Source organism: Barbus barbus (genome assembly GCF_936440315.1).
Source record: "Barbus barbus genome assembly, chromosome: 41".
In the NCBI taxonomy this organism is placed as follows: domain Eukaryota; kingdom Metazoa; phylum Chordata; class Actinopteri; order Cypriniformes; family Cyprinidae; genus Barbus; species Barbus barbus.
In genome coordinates, this window is record NC_136719.1 from 14,350,434 (window position 1) to 14,373,860 (window position 23,427).

At 37.7% G+C, this 23,427-nt stretch overlaps 1 protein-coding gene across 3 annotated transcripts; it reads right to left on the reverse strand.

The window, feature by feature from the left end:
• Positions 1 to 309: 309 nt before the first annotated feature.
• On the reverse strand, positions 310 to 21,953 carry LOC306860192 (rho guanine nucleotide exchange factor 19-like). Of its 3 annotated transcripts, none has more exons than XM_079401762.1 (17): positions 21,414 to 21,784; positions 11,243 to 11,897; positions 10,360 to 10,884; positions 10,084 to 10,216; positions 9,912 to 9,991; positions 7,836 to 8,074; positions 7,581 to 7,741; positions 7,329 to 7,481; positions 7,084 to 7,213; positions 6,840 to 6,914; positions 6,680 to 6,769; positions 6,117 to 6,280; positions 5,834 to 5,992; positions 5,587 to 5,666; positions 4,525 to 4,629; positions 4,357 to 4,411; positions 310 to 427 (listed from the first exon to the last, which is right to left on the reverse strand). In XM_079401762.1, the coding sequence occupies exons 2-17, from the start codon at positions 11,874 to 11,876 to the stop codon at positions 346 to 348; spliced, it is 2,865 nt and encodes a 954-aa protein (XP_079257888.1). In that variant the 5' UTR covers positions 11,877 to 11,897; positions 21,414 to 21,784; the 3' UTR covers positions 310 to 345. The 3 variants fall into 3 exon arrangements, with proteins under 3 accessions (XP_079257888.1, XP_079257887.1, XP_079257886.1); XM_079401761.1 differs by lacking the exon at positions 310 to 427 and having other exon boundaries at positions 2,114 to 4,411; positions 21,414 to 21,619; positions 21,729 to 21,913; XM_079401760.1 differs by lacking the exon at positions 310 to 427 and having other exon boundaries at positions 2,114 to 4,411; positions 21,414 to 21,953.
• Positions 21,954 to 23,427: the final 1,474 nt, after the last annotated feature.

Below are 23,427 nucleotides of genomic sequence, written 5' to 3' on the forward strand. Positions count from 1 at the left end.
TCACTAGAAATTAAGTGTCCCCAACTGAGCAAGCCAGAGGCGACAGCGGCAAGGAACCAAAACTCCCTCTGTGACAGAATGAAGGGAAAAAAAAAACCTTGGGAGAAACCAGGCTCAGTTGGGGGGCCAGCTCACCTCTGGCCATGAGATAATTGTTTATTTATTGTTTACTTATTGTTTTAATTAAAATTTTAAATGCATTTATTTCTATTTTATATTATTGCAATTTATAACAATAATAGTATTATGTAGTTAGGTATTTTATTATATTTTTAGTTATTTTCTTTTCTTTGTATTTTTATTGTATTTAAGTCGAGGTCTTCACTGGGTATATGTCCCTGGGGCTCATCCAGGTGTCTCGGCCTCCAACGACAATTGGGGAGACATCATCTCCCGGCGCCGATCCACCATCTGATCCGGACACGGACTGAGAAACAGAATAAGAAAGAAACAGACAATATTAGCGTAGATGCCATTCTTCTTACGATGTAACGAGTACGTTGTGTGTTATGGGGAGCGTTCCCGTTTCCGGTCTAATTAATGCAGCCTAACAATCCTTTACTGGATTTGAATAATAGAAGTGTATTAGTGTGTTATGCGTAAGCCAGGTTAAAGAAATGTGTCTTTAATCTAGATTTAAACTGACAGAGTGTGTCTGCCTCCCGAACAGTGAGTTTGGGTGCTAAATATGAAAAGGATCTGCCGCCCGCAGTCGATTTTGATATTCTAGGTATTATCAAACCAGAGTTTTGAGAACGCAGCGGACGTGGAGGACTATAATGTGATTAGAGCTCGCTCAGGTACTGAGGAGCTAAGCCATTTAGGGCTTTATAAGTAGTTAAGATTTTAAAGACAGAAAAATTTAAAGATTTTTGACAGAACCAGGCTAATATGGTCATGCTTCCTGGTTCTAGTGAGAACTCTAGCTGCTTCATTTTGGACCAGCTGTAGTTTGTTGATCAAGCGTGCAGAACAACCACCCAATAAAGCATTACAATAGTCTAACCTTGAGGTCATAGGTCGCAATTTAGATATGTTTTTGAGATGGAAAAACGCACTTTTACAAATGCTAGAAACACGGCTTTCAAATGAAAGATTGCTATCAAACAGCACACCTAGGTTCCTAACTGATGAAGAAGAAATGACAGAGCAGCCATCAAGTGTTAGATAGTGTTCTAGGTTATTACATATGGGACCTCTATTTTTTCAGAATTTAGCAGTAAGAAGTTACTCGTAATCCAGTTTTTTATATCGACTATGCATTCCGTTAGTTTCTCAATTTGGTGTGTTTCACCGGGCCGCGAAGAAATATAGAGCTGAGTATCATCAGCATAACAGTGAATGCTAACACCATGTCTCCTGACAATATAGGGTAACATGTAAAGCGTGAAAAGTAACGGCCCTAGTACTGAGCCTTGAGGTACTCCGTACTGCACTTGTGATCTATATGATACCTCTAAAGGGAGATTTGAGATCGTTGGGTACTTTCAATTGGGAGATGGTTGTCATGAACCTTAACCACTTAATTTAAATTATGGAAATTATATTAAAAACATTTTTGCATTTATATTCCATAGTTTTTTTTAAATATATATTTTTGATTAAAAAAAAGAAAGTGAAGTTCATAAAAAAAAAAATTACTTTATATTTTCTTTGTAAATGATGAAAATGCAAAAATGCCAAAAAAAAAACAAATGTGTCCCACATTTTCATCTCACTACCGAAACAGTGTATGTTTTAGTCCATTGGCTGAGACCGATTTTAACTACACTCCTACATTTATGATCAGGAAATATTCCTGTGTTCCTCTCTCTCTTGTAACTACATGGTGTGAGTAGATAGGCCCCATCATTTTGAGGTGAATTATTTTCAAATCTGTGTGTAACTTTAAGGAACATCACTACCGAGCACCTTTTTCCTGCAATTAACTTTTTGAACGCCGTTTCATAACATTTAGTTTTTATGTGCTTTCTACTGGTCAGAACTGTGCTAGGTAACCACGTGCTGATTAGCATCTTTGAGCTTGGGTCAAAATCTAAAATGGTCACTACCAAAAGAGTCACAACAGAAAAGTGGTGAAGTTTTGGTTGTGACGTGTTTTTTTTTGTTTTTTGGGGGGTGGGGTGTTATTCTATCAAATTTAATTTTTATGTGTGTACAACTGTTCAGAACTGTGCTAGCTAACCATGTGCTGATTAGCATCTAGGTACGGTGGCCGAGAGAGCTCAATGCACTGCAACTTCAGAAAACACATGCAAATAGAAAAAACACCAGCAAATCAAGAAAGCATCTTCATAAATTTGACAGCAGGTGCTGCAAATGCTCATTGAATTATCAACTGAAATGTTATGATAGTATTTGGTTCAATTATATACATTCAAACTAATGAATCTTTAACTTTGAAATCAGTATGATCAACTTTTTGCCTTTTAGAAAAGAAAGATTGGATTCAAAATACAACAAATCTCATAAATTATAATTAAAAAATGTTAAAATTGTAACTGTTATACCTCTGAAAACCTTTTAATAAAATAGCAAAAACATTTACAAGGTAGATGCAAGCAAAATCTTAACAGGTCAATATAACCCTTCTAATTAAATGCTATATTACTCTGTTTCAGTATGTGTGTGTGTGTGTGTTACTACTGTTTCAATTGCTAAAGAGGCTAGATACAGTGGCTAATTATTGCTGCAAACCTGCAGCAGACATTAATTTAACCTGCATGGATGCATTTTGCTACTTTGCTACTAAAACTGTAAGTACAGTCCATTATGTAAAATTGATACGAAATGTTTCACTGTGATAAATGGCTTTAATTAGAAATGCATTCCTGGGTCTCTGCAGCCCGTCTCTTATCGGTCTCTAACTGCAGCTTCTTTTCTGCAGCCTTTCACCTCTGATTTACAGCAGTTGGAAACCATTCAAGGTTCTTAGAACAGCTGTGACAAAGAAACTATTCCGTTTACCTGCTACCCGGCTGCTTTATTGCCCTATGGGATATGAGGTGAGCCTGGAATGAAACTGATGTTTATGAGGCATGCTTTGTTGTAGCTGTGTGCATACGTGGCTGGGAATCCTGGTTACAGTAAGGTTAACTTTACACACACTTTTTTTTGTTATTGGTCTCATACAGACCCTTGAGACACTTTCTGCTAGAATATGTGCATTTTATTTATTTACAAAGTCAGCATAAAGGATTATATTTCAAATATGATTTAACATGCTCAGGATATCAGTACTCCACAATGAAATTGCCCAAAAAATCTGCCTTACCAAAACAACAAATATACAAACAGCAGTATCACTGACATAAATAATGGTCATTATTTGAAAGAACACTTCTTGTTATTATGCCAGTACTATTTAGTAAATGATTATCTACAGAGGACTAGTGGCATAAACTAATATTTATGTTGCAACGTCATTCAAAAAAAAAAGAGAAAACTAATTTGGTTCCAATTTTTCACTAGTAAAAGCGAGCGTTTATCTTTACTGTGTGAATGTTCAGTGAATCTGCTAACAACAAGACATCTCATCACAGAGAGTGAAATGGCTGCTATACCACCTAAAACTAACCTAGCTAAACATTTTAACCGCTGACATGTCCAGATTTCATCCACCCACATGGTGAGACTGGGACAGCTGTATTTTGAGTAGTGTGCATCTATGGACTGTCAGAAAGCGCAGCACCATTTGCTACATGCAGTAACAACACATGCATTTCTTTGCAAGCGAGCCATAGAAAGTAACCAAGGTAATATCGCTTGAAGAGCTAGGGATACTTAAAACCTGAAGTGCAAAACTCTTAATTGATTAAGGAGGACTGGTAGCATCAAATAAGGATGAAATCAATAATTCATTAAAATGAAAATAGATATGTAAAACTATTTTTTTTATTAATTTGTAAAATTGAATTATACAATAACTTTTTTTTTTTATATGCATCATAATTTTATCTTAATATTCAACCATGATTTTAATGATTAATTAAATGTTTGTAAAAACTTTGCAAAGTTATTTATTTGCATTTTTATTTTCAGTTTAATAAATTAATTGTGTTTTTTTATTTTTTATGTGGCACTTCTTGTCCTCCATAGATGCAATGCATAGTTTAGATTTTTACAGCATACCTTAATAATGCGAAAATGTTAGCCATGGAATATTCACACAAATTTGCAGTGATGTACAAAGTTACTCTGGATTGCTAAAGCAGATGCAAGAAGCTTAAAACAATGTCCCATACTTCAAGGTCTCAGAGAGTCACTCCCTCTAATTTTTGTGAGACATATTTAATGCGAATGTTTTCACGGAGGTTTCGCAAACGAGCACTGCGGCTTGTGATCTCCTCCACGTACGTTTTGGGGAACCAGCCCCGCTCTCCATCCGACAACCGGATCCCCTCTACCCACCCTGTGAATTGAAAACATAAAAGGTCATTTATCTCTTCTTTGCAGTCCTCCAGCTTCTCTTCTTCAAAGGGAAAAATGGAGTGTAGCCAGAGGAAGGGAAATGATTTTCCTTACCATCACTTGTAATTGTTACAGCTTGAAGGATGTCTGCCTTCTCCAGCGTTAACTCATCATGCTCCTGAGACTGGTAGCTCTTGATGCACTGGACTTGAGAAAGATCTGTGCAGACATGTAAATATGTCACAATTTATTTTAAGGTCCAATTATCGCCATTAACAAACAATTAACTAATTTTGCAACAAACTCCTAATTGGCTACTAATTAATAGTTAGTAAGGTTGTCAAGTTTAGGTATTGGGTAGGATTAGGGATGTAGAATATGGTCATGCAGAATATGTGCTATATAAGTTCTAATAAACAGCCAATATGTTAATAATAGTCATGCTAATAAGCAACGAGTTAATAGTGAAAATTGCTCTCTATACTAAAGTGTTATCAATATTTTGTATTAAAACATAAGTCTTAGCATCACAAGGCAGACTGTACACAAAAAGTTAGGGGTAATAATGAGGACTGATAACTGGATTTGCTGTCCTTCATCATATGGAATCTAAGACATTAAAGGAATACTCCACCACAAAATCATTAATCATCATTTACTCAATCTGTTGATGCTATTATTTTTTTATGTGAAACACAAAAATCAATATTTATTTATTGTATGTTCCATTTAAAGACATTTTTGTTCAACAGAAGAAATATGGTCATACAGGTTTGGAAAGACATGAGATTTGGAAAGTAAATGAGGCCATTTCCATTTTTGGAATTTCCAACTATTCCTTTTAGAGTTTTATTTGAGGTACTTAGTTCACAAGTAAACAGGATATTCTTGAGCAGAACTGTATAATCCACTTTGTTTTCAATGTTATGTCAGATAAATAACTGATGACTTTGTATGTTATGCAGAACAGTCCAAACTGCTTATTTTAACACAGCCAAACTTTTGACTTTCATCATAAAGTAACTGGTCCACACAGCAGCTTAACTTGGCGATTATCCACATAATGCTACCAGCCACAATTCACTTTTTACACACCATTTAAATAAAATGATTTAAATTTGAAATGTAGTTAAATCTGAAATGCATGACAAGATGTGAGACAAAGAAAGTACACACCATCATTATCACTGGTCTGCTCAATAGCTGTCTTTGGATTGGAGGGAAACATGGCTGTTATCCACCTCTGTTTGCTGCTCCTACATATAAAACAAAATGTTCTTGACTCAGTTTTAAACTTAGTTTTATGCATCCTGTGAGGACACAACCAAAACCAATGTGGCTAATTTTCTAGGAACACTCAGATCTGTTTGTCAGTGACATGATTTTGGATGTTAATATTTGAGAATGATGTGAATGTACTCACTCTGTGGGTGACTTGAGCAGAATCTGGTGTTTTAGCTGTTGCCCCTCACATAACTGCAGATAGAAGATGAAGCCTGAGATTCCCTGAAGTTTCTGGCTTAGATCTTTCACCTTGAGGTCTTCAATCTTTGCATGTACAAACACCATGAACTTCCATGTGCTGTGACAAGGTAGAGAGGGGGTTCAGCTGTGTTTGCTTCAGGAACCAGATACTACATTGGACATTAAAGGACACACTTGCTATTTTTCTCATTTTATTTGTCTCTCTTTCCCATTAGACTTACTCCTTCCTTCGGGACAGCAGAAGACAGTCATTAAACAGGTGAAGGTACACAGGCCGAGTGGAAAGTTTAAACTTGGACCCAGAAATACTCAAGTTCTGTGTGTCCACTTCTAGCAGTTCACCATGTTTGACCAACCAGCGAGACTGAGAGATGAGAGGAAAAATCTAAAATAAAAGAAAACACATAAACTGACAAGCCAGTAATATGAAAACATGGTGCCAGAAGTGTCATGCTTATTCAAACTGATTTTTGAATGCAACTTCCAAAAGCAATTATTTATTTTGTATACTTGATAACTATTGTAAGTAAAATCTTTAATTAAATTTAGTCATGTGATATTTATTGTGTGACATTTAGACCCTCAAAATGCCCCTGTCAGTTACTAACTCTTTATGGAAAGAACTAAGTGGTCCAAAATATTTTTCCCCTATTGGTCACGTCATACTTGGCGAATGGCACAAAATGAGCCAGGGCTGCCACAAATTAAAATTGGTTCATGATGCCCCTGCATGATACACAGTAAGCATGTAATTAAACATTAAAATGAATGCTAAATGTTATACCTTGCCCTCAAAGTGAATTTTCTTGTTTAGATGAATTAGTTCCTCCATCCTCTTCATGGACTGCACACTGGAGTTACATTCCTTTATTATCTAGTGAAACAGACCAGATTTAGTTTTCATTTTCATATTCTCCAAAATGGTCCTCTCTTACTTTACTCACCTTTTTGAGCTCATTAAGTGCTTTGGTGGCAGTGTCCTCATCTCGTGATCCAGGCATTGTTCTCTTTAGGATATTCTATAATGGACACAGTTCATTACCACAAGATAATTTAATTGATGAACTTTGTAAGCCTTGTTCTAAAGCTTGATAATATTTTTTAACTTTTAAGACAGCTTTGCAAAATATAAAAGATAGAGACTGTGCCCTCTATCACTATCACATTTGGATGTGCGTGATGGAATACCTCCACTAGCATTTTGAGGCGCGTGATCCTTTGAAAAGGAAGGATAAGGAATGATGTAAGAGGCAGCCTCTGGCATATTGGGTCCTCTTCCAGGCGGGCAAGGATTCCAGGAAAACGGGGATTCTCTTGTCTAAGAAAACACCCCAAAGCAAATGAATAAACCTCTTTAAAAGCAATAATGCAATACGCAACATACATATTGTTATGCTTGTTTGATAACAGTTTTACAGTAAAAGACTGCTTACAGTAGCCGCTGATAGGTCTGTTCCTGATAGGCTTGATTGGTGACGTAAGGCAGATAAACCCTCCGCAGTGCAGGACAGTGGTCATGGACAATGTCACACACATCAAAACGCAGAATGTCTCCTTCTAACCTATGCTCCAAATCTTGAAGAAATCTGTGGACATGAGGATAATTGAAACAGGGATAGTGTACATCTCTGAAGAAGGCTTTTACTCTTTCAAAAATAGCAAAGTTGTAGTTATTCTTTATTCACCTCTCACTGACTTCTTTCACATCAGGCAGTTTGGAGAAGAGCCACTGCCTCTCCTGTGTCCCAAGACACTCACACAGCTCAGGAGACATCATGAAATGGTCAATTGCAATAGACAAGCTGCGTATGTATGAGGCCTCTGACGTCACCAATTCAAACTTGGCCTGAAATGAGAAAACAAGTCAAGATAAAATTAATTGTTTCATTCTCAGCAAAATGTGCTGGTTGACAAAAAAACAAAAAAAAACAAATAGTCACCTCCTGCAGTTTACGCTCTTCATTGCTGAAGTTGTCAAGTTGTCCACTGGACCGAACATCAGGAATATCTTGCCAAAGGGAAAAGGCGGAGCCTCGAGAAGAGCGGAATGAACTGGATGGAGACAGGTTGCCAGAGGACACAGAGTCTCCTCTTTCTTCATCAGTTCCTGGCTCCGCCCCCTGCTGCCTTTGTATCTCTCTGTTGATAGCAACGTCACTGTATTCCTGATACAAAATCACTGAGAGAGAGGAAGAGAAAACTGGTAAAATAATACTTGTATATACAGGTATATATATATACACATATATATATATACATATACACACACATATATACACATATATATATATATATATACACATAGCCCTCCAAAAGTATTGTAACAGTAAAGACAAAATTGCTCTATTGGCTGTTGAGTCAAGACATTTACAAATATGATTAAAAGTTGAATATGCGACAAAACTACAGAATGTCACATTTTATTATTGGGTGATTCAACACAGATGTTTTGCCAGCTAAGTAGTTCAGCACTTTTAGAGTTTCATCCCTCTATCTGATGTGAGCATAAGTATTGGAACAGTTGCCTCACAGGTCTTTCTAAGTGATCAGCTGTGTCCTGTTGCATTAATTCTTCAGATATTAAAAGCAGGGAATGTGTCATATCAGTTATATCAATTACTTCTGCATTCTGAATCTTGCATTTGATGATGACACACACAAACCAGGATGAAGACGAGGGAGCTGACTTTGAGAGAAAAGCAAGCAATTTGGATGCTAAGAGAAAAGAGGAAGTCAGTTAGGAGCTCTAGCAAAAACAAAGGGCATGGAGAAATCAAGAGTTTGGAAACCACCAGCAACCAACAACGACCTGATTGGCTGAGAAAACAACAGTGGTTGATGACAGACAAATCATAAAAGCTGTGAAAATGAATCCTAAAAGAAGTGTCTGTAAAATCACCAACAAATTTCAGAAAGCTGGGGTGATGCTCTGACAATGTACTGTCCTCAGGAGACTTTGACACAGAATTACAGATGCTACACAGCAAGATGCAAACCTCTGACCTGCACCAAAAATAGAAAGGCAAGATTATAGTTTGCAAAAAAGCACAAAGGTGAGCCAGAAGAGTTTTGTAATTGTTTATGGACCGATGAGACAAAGATGAACCTTTATCTAAGTGATGGGAAAGCAAAAATGTGGAGAAAAAAAAAGGGAACTGCAATGATCCCAAGCATACAGCCTCATCTGTAAAACATGGTGGAGGTGGTGTCATGGCATGGGCATGCATGGCTGTCTCTGGAACAGGCCCTCTCAACTTTACTGATGACTTAATGTATGATGACAGTAGCAGAATGAATTTGGAAGGGTACAAAACCATCTTGCCTACCAATATTCAAGAAAATGCCACCGGATTCATTGGGAAGTGCTTCATATCGCATCAGGACAATGACCCAAAACACCCTGCCAGTTCAGTCAAGGAATTTATAAGGGCAAATAAATGTAAAGATTGCCAAAGTCAATCTCCAGATTTAAATCCGATTGAACATGAATTTCACCAGCTGGAGAGGAGAGTAAAGGCAGAAACTCCCCAAAACAAGCAACAATTGGAAATGGCTGCATTAAAGGCTGTGAAAAGCATTTCAAAGGATGAGACCAAGAGTCTGGTGATGTCTATGGGTCACAGACTCACTGCTGTGATTGTGGGCAAGGGATCTGCAACTAAACAATAGCTTTTAATCTTTTATATCTGCCTTATGTTCAACTGTCCCAATACTTATGCTCACATCAATGAGTGGGATGAACTCTAAAAGTGCTGTTCTTTTTATTTGGTAAAACATTTGTGTTGAAATGGCTAATAATAAAATGTGACATTCTGTAGTTTTGTCTCATATTCATCTTTTAATCATATTTGCAAATGTCTTGACTCCACAGCCAACAGAGCAATTTTGTCTTTACTGTCCAATTATATATATATATATATATATATATATATATATATATATATATATATATATATATATATATATATTATACACACACATGAAAAAATTCCAGATTTGTTGTTTTTTGGACTTACAGTTTGGCAAGAAGCGTGACAGGCGTTTAGAGCTACTGGGAGGACTGTCTCCATCCTCATCAACGGAACCCTTTCTCATACTGTGAAAAAACAGCAGAAGTGTTAATTGTTAAAACAGAATGTGTGATATTCTACACACTGCTTTTGATCTCTAGCTGAGTTCTAGAGCCACCTTTGCTTGGAACTCCTCCTTTGCTGTGGCAGATTACATTCAGCAGAGGGCAGAGTTGGTGCAGACCCCACCGGACTATGTGTTACATTGTCACTTGATCCCCCTGAGAAGCAAGGTTTGGAGCTGGGTTTGTCTACAAATAGACAAGGGAGGGAGAAGGTATACAAAAGGAATAGAGCTGAAAATATAGAGCTAAAGTGTGATAATGACATCACAGCAAATGACTTTCACAATAAAGTCTTTCATTAGGCTAATCAGTCCTGATGAGTCACTTACAGTCTGAGCTGAGGTTTCCAGACAGGTGACGGTCCCGGAAGGCCACACGAGCAGAAAGAGACTTGCCCAGCTTAAGGGTAAAAGAGTTTTTCCTCTGGGAGAGTTGTAGACGAGAGATGAGCTCAGAGGCAGAGAAGCGCCGGCGCTCATTGTCTGCTGAGCGAGAATGGGACAGAGGCAGCGAGGTCCCACTGTTAAGGGCAGGGCCTTCCAGAGCCCCACAGTCCTCCAGGCCCAACCTCTGCCTCCCCCCATCATTTACACCCCCCTCCAATCTGGCACCCTCCTGAAGGGGATCTAAGAAAGGTTTCGGAGGCGTTGGTAAGGCAAGAAGAGAAAGGTCCTCATCTACCTCTGGGAGAGAGCTGAAACTATTGGATGTGGGTATGGTAGAACCCACCATGCCAATGCCTCCTTCTACGCACGATTTGAAGGATGTTGGAAGCAGGTAATCACACTCCACGCCTGGGCTGCTGAGAGACCCATCATTCATAGTGTCTGGAGAGTACACCCTCATCTTACGCCCTATTAACAACAAGGCATATTGAATGGAACCATCCACTTGTACATTCATCTCTAGTTTTAACAGACACAATCACTTTAGCACAATAGGTCCCAGGCTTGTTGCTGGAGACCTGTCAGCAGCACAGATTTTGGACTTATCATATAAACTTGTTTAATTCATCAACCTTTTAGTAGAGACTCCCACATCCAAAATGTATACTGAATTTAGGAGCCCCCAGAGAGCAGCAGAATCATCTATCAGAAAGCTCTTGCACAGTTTCCAGAGGTGAAAGTAACCCTGCACTATAACAAACTATTTGTTGTTTAAGGCAGGAATGTAGTAACAACGTGTCAAGGCTTAAATGAGAGAGGCACTTACTTATGGACTTCTCCTTTATGGATCCCAAAGATGTGCGTCTTTGAAGGCGAAATGGGTCCGAACTCTGGAACTCTAAGGGGGAAGAGGGGGAGCTCTGCTGCTGAGGCTCCAAAGAGTTCCTTTTCTCGGGCACATATGTAGAGGACAGAGGCAGAAACAAGTCTCGAGAACTGAGTCCTTTAACTCCTGGTTCAGGTTTTTCATAAACTGTTTCAGGTAAGGCCGTAATGGATGTCCACGTCTGGTCTTGAACCTCTTCCACATTATTGCTATCCTGGGTCAAATAATTGTCCAGTGTTGTGTCTGTACTCCCATTCTTGGCAAAATCCGATGGACTGCTTCCATTGCATCTGACAGGCTTGGAGCAAAGAGAGGAACTACAGTTTTCCGGTGTGCATGATTGGAAACCATTAACACTTGGCTCTTGTAGGTCAATGAAGGCCAACGTCTCTTGCTGACACACGGCGATGTGTTGATGCTGTCGCAGGAGAGGCCTACCTTCCCGAGAGTCACTCAGAGCCTGGGTCTCAACTGAGCCTGGGAACCACATGTCAGAGCTCTCGCCTCTGCAATGGAACGCTTGGAGGTGAGGCTGGAAATCAAGGAGAGGAGAGAATCCATAGCCAGGGAGCATGGCTCAGGAGGCACATGGGTACTGCAAAGAAATTGGGAAACAAAAATAGAAAGAAAAAATGTAAAGTATTATAACTCATGAACCCACATACTATTGTCTTAAGACAGATGCTGCATCTCCAAATTTGAGCATAGTGGAGTAGATCCCTCTGGCCAATGTTTTTGTTGTGCCAGCACAGATTTATGCACAGTAAAGCTTGGCTCATCTCTGTAGTTCTTAGTGGATTTGGTGTTCCACTGGGTAAAGTTAAGTCTCTCTGAACAGGCTCTGCTCTTCCCCCCGTGGCAGACTTGGCTCAGTCGCTGCCGCTGCATCTTCCTGTTCTAATTAAAGAGCGCAGCATGCAGCCCTCATCCTCTATACTTATCTACATCATTTACAGCTGGATCCCTTACTCAAAACTGCTTCTGTAGTGCAGCTTCTGCATGAAGATGTCAAGGCAGTCACATGAGGACACTTCAGTCTCTCCAACTATGATAATGGGCAAGTGTCTAGTCTTGCTTGCAGCTTATACCTGAGATGGAATGCTTCACGAAAAAGACCCTGACTGAGAAGGTCATCTTGGAAGAGTTATATATTTCCCATGTCTCCAAACAGCTCTCTATTTACCCAAACAAATCTGGGTCATGGGAGAAGCAACGCTTATTAGTATTCAGTGTCTTGCCCTGAGGGACAGATAGCTTGAGCTATGACATTTCCTGGGCTATTAAAGCAATGAAGGCTCAGCAAACTGTCAGTCCTGATGACCCACATCTGCCTTATTCACTGACCCATGAAATTAAGAGAGATGTTTTCTAAACTTGGAGATGAAATCCACCCAAGGGTGCTAGTTGGGTTGCACCTAGGTGGCTTAAACTATACCTTGCAAGCAATTTAGGTGTCTGCATGTCATCAACCAAAAATATAATGTAAAACTTAATAAATCATTGTTTAATGTGATAGTTTTGAAAATATCTATTACTAATCTTCGAAACCCTCAAACAATATCTGTAGTATATCTTTTGTATTTTTTTTTTTGAGAGGACACAAAAGAACCTGAGCCCCCCCCCCCATCTCAATTTCTCTTTTAAGCTGAATGTACATGCAGCTAAATCCAACTGCACGATTCAACATGATCCACAAGCAAACATACTCACAAAAACACAATCTGACCCTCAGTACTGATAAAACCTATACCCACAACTGTACAACAAACACATTACACAAATGGTTACCTGTACCCTATACTCTAAACAAAGGTCTCTTTATTTCTCTAGATAGAGAATGCTGTTATGTGCACAGGACATGTGAGATTTAAGCAACGAATCTGGATTCTTTACATGCACACACAGAAATAAAAGTCAGTTGGTCAGTAGGTATTCTTTGTTTAACGTCTTCGTAATCTGTAATCAAAATATAATTACTTTATTTCCTTCCCGGAAATGACTTTTCTTTTCTGCTCATGTAATGGATAATGTAAGCCAATAGCCAAAGAGCTATTAAGGCAATGCTTTAACAAACTCACATTTGCCCTACGGTATTTCTCGCTAAATATCCCATGTCACTTAGAAATGTGTCAAATCATGCAAGCAAAACTTGGGAACCATTGTAAAAACCCTTTACTGTGCTACACAAATTAAAATGTAATGTACAAATAGCAGGAGTAATTTTGTGAATGCTGTGCATAGCTATTACTATAAAACAAATTCAATAATACACTACATTACAGCCCATTACAACACAGCTATTCCATACATTCAGTTTGATGTCTTACTCATTTGACAATTTTTAGTAAAATCCATGTAATTTTCCATGTTCTCAACATGTTATTTCCTTATGTTTTGGTCTTTGTCATATACATTCTCCCTGTAATTTTGGGGGGTTCCTGTAAGTCAAGGCGTCAACAAAGTAAGCCAATAGAAAACTGCCATCTTCTTCATTGTAGGTATATGATTAAAGAAAACAATATTACAAAAGCCCATGGAAGCTGATAGCAACCACATGAATCCACAAATATGCACATATTAATCAATGTCAGCAATAACAATGAGGACAAATATTTTGTATTTTGAATAAAGCAAGTCCTCTTGTAAAATAAATTTTTATAAATGACTACACAAATGTAGACCACAAATAAACTTTCCCCTCTTAATTTCTAGAATGTTTTGCTTGTTTGAGCACAGGGTCTAACAGTGTGGTGCCATAGGCTTATATTTGCATGTTATATTGCTCTGAAGCAGGCTGACACCACTGGTCTAATTGGCCTGTGACAGAGATCCAGGGTGCATCATGGCATCTGCCTTTAACACTCAAACACCTCAGCTCATTTTCAGCTGCTGCAACTTGATAGCAATATGCAAGGGGTAACAAAAAATGGCACAATTAGTCAAATATTAAAGGGATAGCTCACTGAAGATATTTACTTAGCATTACTTCATCAGGTTTTGATCATTTTGGTCAAAAGTTTGGACGTTCCCAACCTAAATGTTTTGATGATAAAATTGTAGTTTTAAAAAGTACAGAAAATAACTGTGTAATAGTTATTTAAAAAGTCTCAGTTTATGTTCCATGGAAAAAGAACCGAATAAAGGTTTAGTAAAATATGATGAGTAAATAATGACAGAATTTTCACTTTCAACTGAACTATATCTTTAATAGTTTAGTGGCATGACGTGGCCTTAAAATATACAGCAATTTTATTGTAAAAGGTTAATACTTAACTTTTAAAGCTAGACAGACTGTGGACCTACTTTTAAGCAACTCTGTTTGCCGCTCCAAGACGGGTCTAATTTGACTCTTCACTTTTATAATTCACTTTAAATAATATAATGAATTACTTTATAATGGACACCTAATTTGTGAAAGTATTTTTTCAAAAAAAAAAAAAAAAAAGAGATTATCATCTCATTGTAGTGAGAGAAATTCCGATGGGGTGAGTGAGAACATCTGGAGGTGAAAAACGCTTCTTTGTTTGTGTTTGGTGTGGGGCCTGATCCCTCAAAGTGCCCGAGGCCTTCCTCTACCAACTCCATCAAGACAGACCCCGAAATCCCTTTATACGTTCACAAAGCATTGACATTGCTCTCAACTCCAACACAACAGAGAGAGAAGCCCAAAGGTGTAACAATGCCTGGTTTTACTCTATCAAGCGGAGCTTCTTTAGACCACCTTGAACCCCACGGTCTCATCTTAAAGAAAAATGTTGCCACTTCTTTAGGACATCTGTGCACTCACCTTCTTTCAACATTAACACCTCCCATACTAGACACACCCAGTCAAATACGTTATGCACACAAGCACTAGTGCTGAGTGTGGAAACAAAGAACTATTATTACATTGATTTAGTTATGATTGAATAACACTTCTGTAGGATATTTAAGTAGGTGCTTTACATTAAAGTCCAGCATAGGTTTGGTTAGGCACTTGCTTAGTCCAAAATATATTAGCGCTTTCAAATCTCTTTTAAGGTTTATTTATAGACACTTATGTTCATTTAATAGAAAACAATTTTCAACAGGGCCTTTACATTAATTTACTGATCTACAAATCAACAAATATCCCAAAAAGCATCAACTAAGAAAGAAAATAAAAGCAAATTTCATTAAGAAAAGTGCTTAAAATCAAATTGACCCAAACTGCATGTTCTTTGTGTCATTGTGAGCAATTGCTTAGTGCATGCTATTCCAAAGACAAAATAGTTTGTCGTCTTAATCTTTAAGTCGAAACATAATAACTTACTCTTCTTCTGAAAATATTTTGCTTGTCCATCGACGTTAGTACTTAGGCATTGTTTTAGCTAACTCGCATTAGGTCTGTCTCCATTCTGATGTGTAACGCCTACTTTTGGAGATCCAATCAATTCCCAGTGGATAAAATCAAGTCCAGCCCTACAGTTCACACTTGAAAATACATCAGATTATGAAAGTAAAATGGGTTGCAAACATCTCTTTGTCAGGTCACAGTATCATGATTTACAACTAAAATTGACATATGACACTAACTAGCCCTGCTCATGTTTGCAAGATTTAATACAGCTCATTCTGTTATTTAATGTGCCGTTAAATTTGTCAAATTTCAAAGATGACCTACTTTCACCGTTCCAGTCACATCACACTCATTCCTGTTTTCTTTCACTCACAGCTCGGGAGGTGAACCGAGCCAGGCGAACGCTCCCCCTCCCTCTGCTTTATTATATGGACAGGAAAAGACTAGTCTCTAAGAGCAGCTTGTTTTGAAATGTGATCGTTACACTGCTTACACTTTGAGAATGACCATGCAGCAGAATGAAATTAATGTTTGTGACATTTTAATATGCAGATATAACAATTTTAATGCAAAGGTGGTGCAGTATAAATAGTCTAAAGTGTTTTTAAAAAAATGTAATACTAAAAATAAAATATAGTTAATGCATGAATATTATACTAAATAAATTAGCTAAAATTATGATTCATTTAATTTACTAAAAACAAAAACAGTGTGCTAAACTAAATTTTATTGAAATATTTTTTTAAACTTTAAACTTAAAAGAAAATCATTGGAAATCTCCACATAATACCTGCAAGATTATTATGAGATTCTCTCTTACAGACTGTATTCAGGTCAATCCATGTAATAAAACACAAATTGTTTCATTCACATTAGGTCCAAGCCAGCCTGAAAAAGCCTGCAGGCTGCGTAGCTAAACAGGTGTGTGCAGAGCCAAAGAAAAGCCTTTTACACATACCTGTAGGGCTTGGCTTTTTCAGGATCACTTTTCATAGACAAACACAAACATGTGCACCGTGCAGAAAAACAAAACTAATTTACTCCTGCACTGACACACATTTGTACAAGAATAAAGTGCACAAAAGTATGTCAAGATATCTGCGCCTCCTGTCATTAAGAATTGTTTAGCTTTTTATAGACAAATGTTCCTGTCTTTAAAGCATAAAAAGTTCCTTCAAATGACAAATAAAAAATGCTAGTGCCTTCCAACACATTACAACATTCATAACCTGTTTCTTTTATAGTATAGTCTTGAAATCCAATGGCCTTTTGTAAAAGCAAAATGAGGACACAATAAAAATGGTTAACCATTAAGCCTTTTGTGAGCCGAAGAAAAGCAAGTTCATTATCATGATCGACCCCCACTCCCAATAAAGATCTCTGACACTTTCCACATTCCCCAAATAACTGTGCTTCTGTCATTCCACTTAAATTGCTCAGTAAGCTATACCAGGGTACAAACAAAGAGTCTGGTTTGTCTGAGCTCACGCAACAAGAACAGGCCTTATTTGTGTGTCTGCATCCTATCTGTGCTGACCATTGGGGGAGGCACTAATAGCGTGCAGTCACACAAACAAGGTCTGTTCTTATTGCTCCCCAAACCTCCTCCGTCACCATCTGTTCATTCTGCAGGTGAGCTCTGCGTTTTTTTAGCCCTTACAAGCCCTTTAAGGCCAGTCAGACTAATAGAGTTGAGTGAAGGGGCTTTAGACACCCATTCCACCTCGCATGGCCCGGTTGACCTGAATTCGGCAAGCTAAAAGAGGGTAAGTGAGGAGAGAAAGTTTTTGCACGCGAAGAGGGAGGACGGAGTATTACTGGGTGTGGCATGGCGTCCTTTTCCCCAGACTGCAACTCTGGTACATGTAGGTGCAAATACAGAATCAGCCTGTTGCCTCCAACTGACAGGTGATGGGGCAGGTGCTCCGTACGCAGGATAGACCATGGGAGGAGTTAGAGAGCGCTTTATAGGATAAAATGAACTGCAAAGTCTCAGAAATTGCATGCATTCAAGTCAAACGATACAAATACTATTTCTGATGACAGTGACAAAAAGTACCGCAGTTGTACCATGGTGATTGAATACCATGGAAATCATGGAACTGAATGATTACCATATTTATATAACATGGCATGGGGGTCAATGGCGTAAAAGAACGATAAAGTAAAAATGTCTCTAAAACTGTCATGTGGTGTAACCATTAAAAATTATTAAATTTATGACCAAGTAAAAAGCATATTTTGGTTACACCTTGAACACATAAGTGTATTTTAATTATTATTTTAAAATTATATACATATATAAAGAATCTTTTTTTATTTTGTATTTAAATGTAATTTGTGCTGCCGGGTACTTTGCTTTGATGGATTGATAAATAAGCAGGTTAATATATATTTATTTATTTTTTATTAATTTATTTTACATTTACAAAATATTTCTAAGAAATACTACCATTACATGTATAACATATACTATATTTATTTAGTTTTATTGTATTTACAAAAAATTCTAACATTAACAAAAAAATTTAATTGTACATATACACACACACACACACACACACACAAACTGTATACACTGTATACTTTCATAAACGGATCAGAAATCTAATAAAAAAAAAAAAAATTCCTTTGATATAATACTCGGCCACTTACATCACCCTGACATTTACTTTATGTCCTAAAAAATATCTAGGTGAATTTTCATTCAGAAATTACATACATGCTCATCATAGAAGATGTGTACTCATTGCAATGCATTTCTGAATCAATTAATCGGACACAAAAATGACACCTTGTCATTGACCTTAAATAGCAAAAAACAGTGTATTTTCCTTGTACACATGCCAGTTCAGTTGTATTGTTACCAAACATTCTGTGCCATATATTGCTCCCTCCAGTCTGTTCTTATTACTACCAGCATATAAGAGCAATCCAGAGCTGCTGAGAACTATGAGAATGCAATGAGTCATGCAAACACACATAGACTGGCACGGCTGAGCTGGAGGAGCGGCAAGCCACAGGTTATGATAGACATTCCAAGGGTCTGGCTGCCCCCACTCTCTCTCTGATCTTCATATCTGCCAACATGTTAACTAAAGTAAAGAACCATCAAACCACACCCTGTGGGATCCATCCATGCTCAAACACACATCTTAAAAGCTCACCCCTCTTACAAATTCACTGTCTTCACGGGTCTTTAATCAGTGGAGATGAAGGTAGCAAAAATCACCTGATCTCATTCCATTCAAAAAGAACCCATATTTGAGGGATATAGTCACTCTAATACTAAAAGGATATCTCTTACACATCCAACGGTGTTAGGAAGCAAATGTAGACAATGGATTCTGAGGCTATACAGGATGAGAATGAATAAGGCAGGGAGATTTTATTGTGACATGATACTTTTTTATTTACCCCACATCCTCATGTGGGCATTCACTCATGAGTCATGACTCGTGTTAAAAGGATCTCTCAGTTTCCAGGCAAATTACCTAAACTTGGACTTTATGAAGCCAGTTTAAGCTGCGAGGTTTCTGCTTTTTAATAATTTCGTCTGGGCAGCCGGGATAATTGCTATTCCCGCACAGCAGTGTAGCAGAGAACATAAACCCTTCCATCAGACAGGTGCTAGGTCATAAAGAGGACGTCTCACCCTCCCGTTCAGAAACAAAAGAAAACACTCTACAAAACACATGCTCCACACATGACATGAAACAATCAGTCTATATGACCTTATATGAAAACAGACAGATAAGTCACAGACACATTAATAGACACACAAAATGACGACGCAACAGCACTTATAGTCCAGATTTATGACACCTGAGTAAATAATCAAGCAAGTGGACAGATCTCCTGATGTGGAAGACCTATTGATTTTACTGGAAGAACTGCCATGTTATTATCAAAACTTCCCATTAGTGTTGTTTTTGTTAAACACATACAAGTTTCTTTCAGGAAACACTATATTAAATTAAACTAAAATAAATATTAAATCCTATCAATATGAACGCAAACATTCCTTATCAAACTCTTCCAAGTGCAATTTATCTGGACTTTGCTATCCACAATTATTTTATAGCTTTTTACTCTCTTGCTGCACATCAACAATGATCTCATTTGTCTTTTTTTATTTTTTATTATTCTCCTAAGAAATCGATCTGGGACAAAGTTAATGTGTAAATGATACATAACCTGGAACTTCGTTAGGTTTCATGAGCTCTTAACATAACATGCCTTCATTCCTGTCAAACACACAATTCACTATATATATATATATATATATATATATATATATATATATATATATATGTATGAAGAGTTTATTTGCAAAAACAGATGACTTTTTTTTTTTTTTTTTCAAAAATCATGTTTTTTACCATGTTATTGTGTTTTTATTGTGGTTTGAGTTAGTTAGCTGTTATTTTAGTTATTTTTTAACCTAGTCAAAACCCAACTGCAGTTTGATTGAGATTAATTGGAATGCAAAATGAAAAAACATGATTTTTGAAAACTGTTAAAAACGGAGTTATCAAATGAACTCTTCATATAAGTAAACATTTCTATATTGCTTCACACAGTACAGCACTCTGACATTGAGTTCACGACTGTGCTGCCATCTACTCATGTGCAGTTCTTTTACAGTGTGTTCCAGACATGCAGTCACCTGCCCCTCACATCAACAGAAGCTCACGCATGCACACACTTACCATCTCTGCTCCCTGCAGCAGTAGAATGTTCAGGGCTCATATCCTGCTCAGTCTATCGCACTATTATGCATGCAACATTAAGATTTACGATCGGTAGCATGGCCATATTTGCATCTGATTTGATGTCTGTTAGGAGGGCTGGAGGGCAGTGTTTCTGCTTGCACTACCAGGATTTTATAAACTGGACCATATCCCAGGCGTATCATGAGATTAGTCTATGCAGGTGATGAGTGGCAAATCAAAACATTATACTTCATGCATGAGCATCTGTTCAAGCAAGAAAAAAAAGTGTCTGGCAGTGCAACCCAGCAGGACAGATATAAATCATGATAATATGTTTAGTGACCGCAAACATTCACCATGTTACACAGTAAACAAGAAGCCATAAGATTACAATGTCGAGAAGTAACAGTAGGCAAAATAAACCAGCAGCCACTTCTTTAAACAGCTAACAACCAGGAAGAATCAAAAACAGACTAGTGACAAGGTTTTAATTAAAAAACAAAACAAAAAAAAACATTTAAAGTTTACTTTTGTTATATAGTAAAAATACAAACATATGTATAAACTTAATTTAAATGCATTTCATTTATTATGAATATTTTCATATGAACAACCATTTATGTGAACTTGAATTGAAAAAATGATTTGAATTTCATACTTTCTTAGTATGACAGCAGCACACAAGCTGCATGAATCCACAGGTTTGGTCATGTTTTCCAAAGATGATCTAAACAGATTCTTGAGCTTCAGTGGAAGCAAGAACATCTGACTCTCTGTACAAAGTAGTTCACATGATCAAAGCTACAAATTTACTTGATTAGCGACCAAGAAATCAGAATCTGAAATGTTTCTTCTTCATTGCATTCTTTCTTTCTTTTCAAAATCCTAAAACCTTTCATTTATTTCCTAGAGTAAATTAGATCCTGAATCCAAGATTTTCAGTGTGGTCTCAAGACTGTTGGTCCACTGCATAGTGTAACACAACATACAGTCTTTCCCCAAAACACCATCTAAAATGCAGCAGATCTCACCAGATTTAGGAAAAAAAACAAAAAAGAAAAAAAAAAAAAAACAGTACCTCATTTGTATCAGTGGACTGTGGGCTGGATGGGGTCCAACTCTAGTGTGCAAATCCAAGTCATCCAGGATTGTGGCTGAGGTGTTATAGTGTCCATGACTGCCTTGTGTTCCTCTCGGTAACTTTGTTTCCCCTCAGCTGCACTCAAACTCAATCAACAATGCTGCAGTTTGAGCCCAGATGATCCGAGTGTTCTCTTCAATCCCCTTCACACACAAAAATACAGTTGACAGCAGACAAATAAAAAACCCTAATAATTGTTCTAGCTACTCAAAAATCAAAGATTTCTCCTCCATATCGTTCCTTTTCCCTCACATTTCTCCCGCAACAAATGAAGACAGACATTTGTCCTGCTCTCTCGCGCTGTCTCTGGCTCCCTCTTGCACTTATTTATGGTTTTATTTCTAACACCAGCCAGCAGAGGAAAAGGAGAGAGGTGCAAGCTGTTGTCTGGTTCAGAGGAGAGTCCTTCCTGCCAAGGAGGGAGAAAGTTCATGAGTGTGTGTGTGTGGGTCTGGATTCCTATGTGCCAACAGCAGTAAGTGGATAGTAGGCGGTCAATTAGGAGGGTTAGTTTGGTGGGGGCGTGAGATAGAGGGAGGGAAGAAGACTGTATGTGAATATCCATGTATGCGAGTGTGTGTATAATTAGGTAAGTATCAGTTTGAAGATAGCAAGAAGCTGAGAGGGCATGCCGAAACTCACTCAGATATGCTCTTTAAATCTTCTTTAACTCCTCTCCCTTTTACACACCTCATTTATTCACATTAGAGGAACTGAAAGAGTTGTTTATCAGGCAAGCACGTGTGAAAATCTAGAAGATCAGCAAAAAAAAAATAATTGAACTCTTTGGTAAACAAAACCTATTCATGTTAATCTCCAGCCAATTATTGATGTGTTTGCACTGACAAATTAGTTTATTCAGGAGTGAAAGCACATTAAAGTGTCGGTTTTGTAGGTCACTCCTGCAGGTGAAGAACATGCAGTCCGTTATTAATTAATAAGCAAAAGGGCTGCTGTCCACGTTGCATACTTTAGTAGCTTGACATGTACCAACCAACCCTTCCTGCAGGCTGAACGGCGTAGGAACGCACAGCAATCATAACAATCAAAAAAATGAAGTAGAGGAGGAGAGAGAGAGAGAAGTCAAAGAGCCTGGGGCGATGGAGATTATTTTTTCATTTTTTGAGTGGGTGGGGTTAAAGACAAATCATTATCAGAACACCTGTCTGCTTCTGACTTTAATAAATCAGAGTTGCTTGATCCATTCCAGCAAAAAATTAGTGGAAGTCATAAGGGCAGGTTGCTCTCAAAAAGCTTGACGGTTTGATCAAATTAAATGGAATGTGAGAACCAGAGATCTTCTGCAGAAAGTAGAGCTGAAAAGTGGGGCAGAAGTTGCCTATATGGACGTGTTAACCAAAGATTAAGGATCTGAAGCATTTGCCAGCTGGCATTGGCTCTCGGCTCTGGAACACAGAACTTCAATGGCTAAGCATTAGTGTTGTCTTGTTCACCTTTCTAACTTGTTCAAGCATATCATTTTCATTCTTGTTCAAGCGAACCATTTTTGCACAATTAGCCATTGTTCGACAGGACAGGCGTAACTATAGGAATTAAAAAGGGTAGTATGGCCAAAAATCACATTCTGTGACCATTTACTCTGCCTTATATTATTCCACCTTATATTATTCCAAACTTAACCTTTTTTTCTTCTATGGGATAATAATGGAGATGTTTGGAAGAATGGTCAAGCTGCTGTTTTCCATACAATGAAAGTGAATGGTGACCACAAAACAGCGGCCACAAAATTTTCAGTGACTCGTGATTTACATTACATTACACAACCTATAAGGAGTAGGACTGCACAATTAAAAAAAGCTACTAAATAAATATATGCACTATGCATTTCAAAGTGAAGCACATCACTGAGCAGCTCATGATTCAGTAATTCTAGTGCAGGAAATTCTGATCTACACAAACTCTTGCATTTAGGATCGCAACTTGTGCCAAC

Coding starts and splice junctions, on each gene's coding strand:
- LOC306860192 (XM_079401760.1), bottom strand. CDS start 11,876: ATGCTCCCTGGCTATGGATTCTCTCCTCTCCTTGATTTCCAGCCTCAC. Junction 4,630..5,586: donor GCAGACCAGTGATAATGATG/GTGTGTACTTTC, acceptor ATGTCTGCACAG/ATCTTTCTCAAGTCCAGTGC. Junction 4,412..4,524: donor TGTAACAATTACAAGTGATG/GTAAGGAAAATC, acceptor TTCAATTCACAG/GGTGGGTAGAGGGGATCCGG.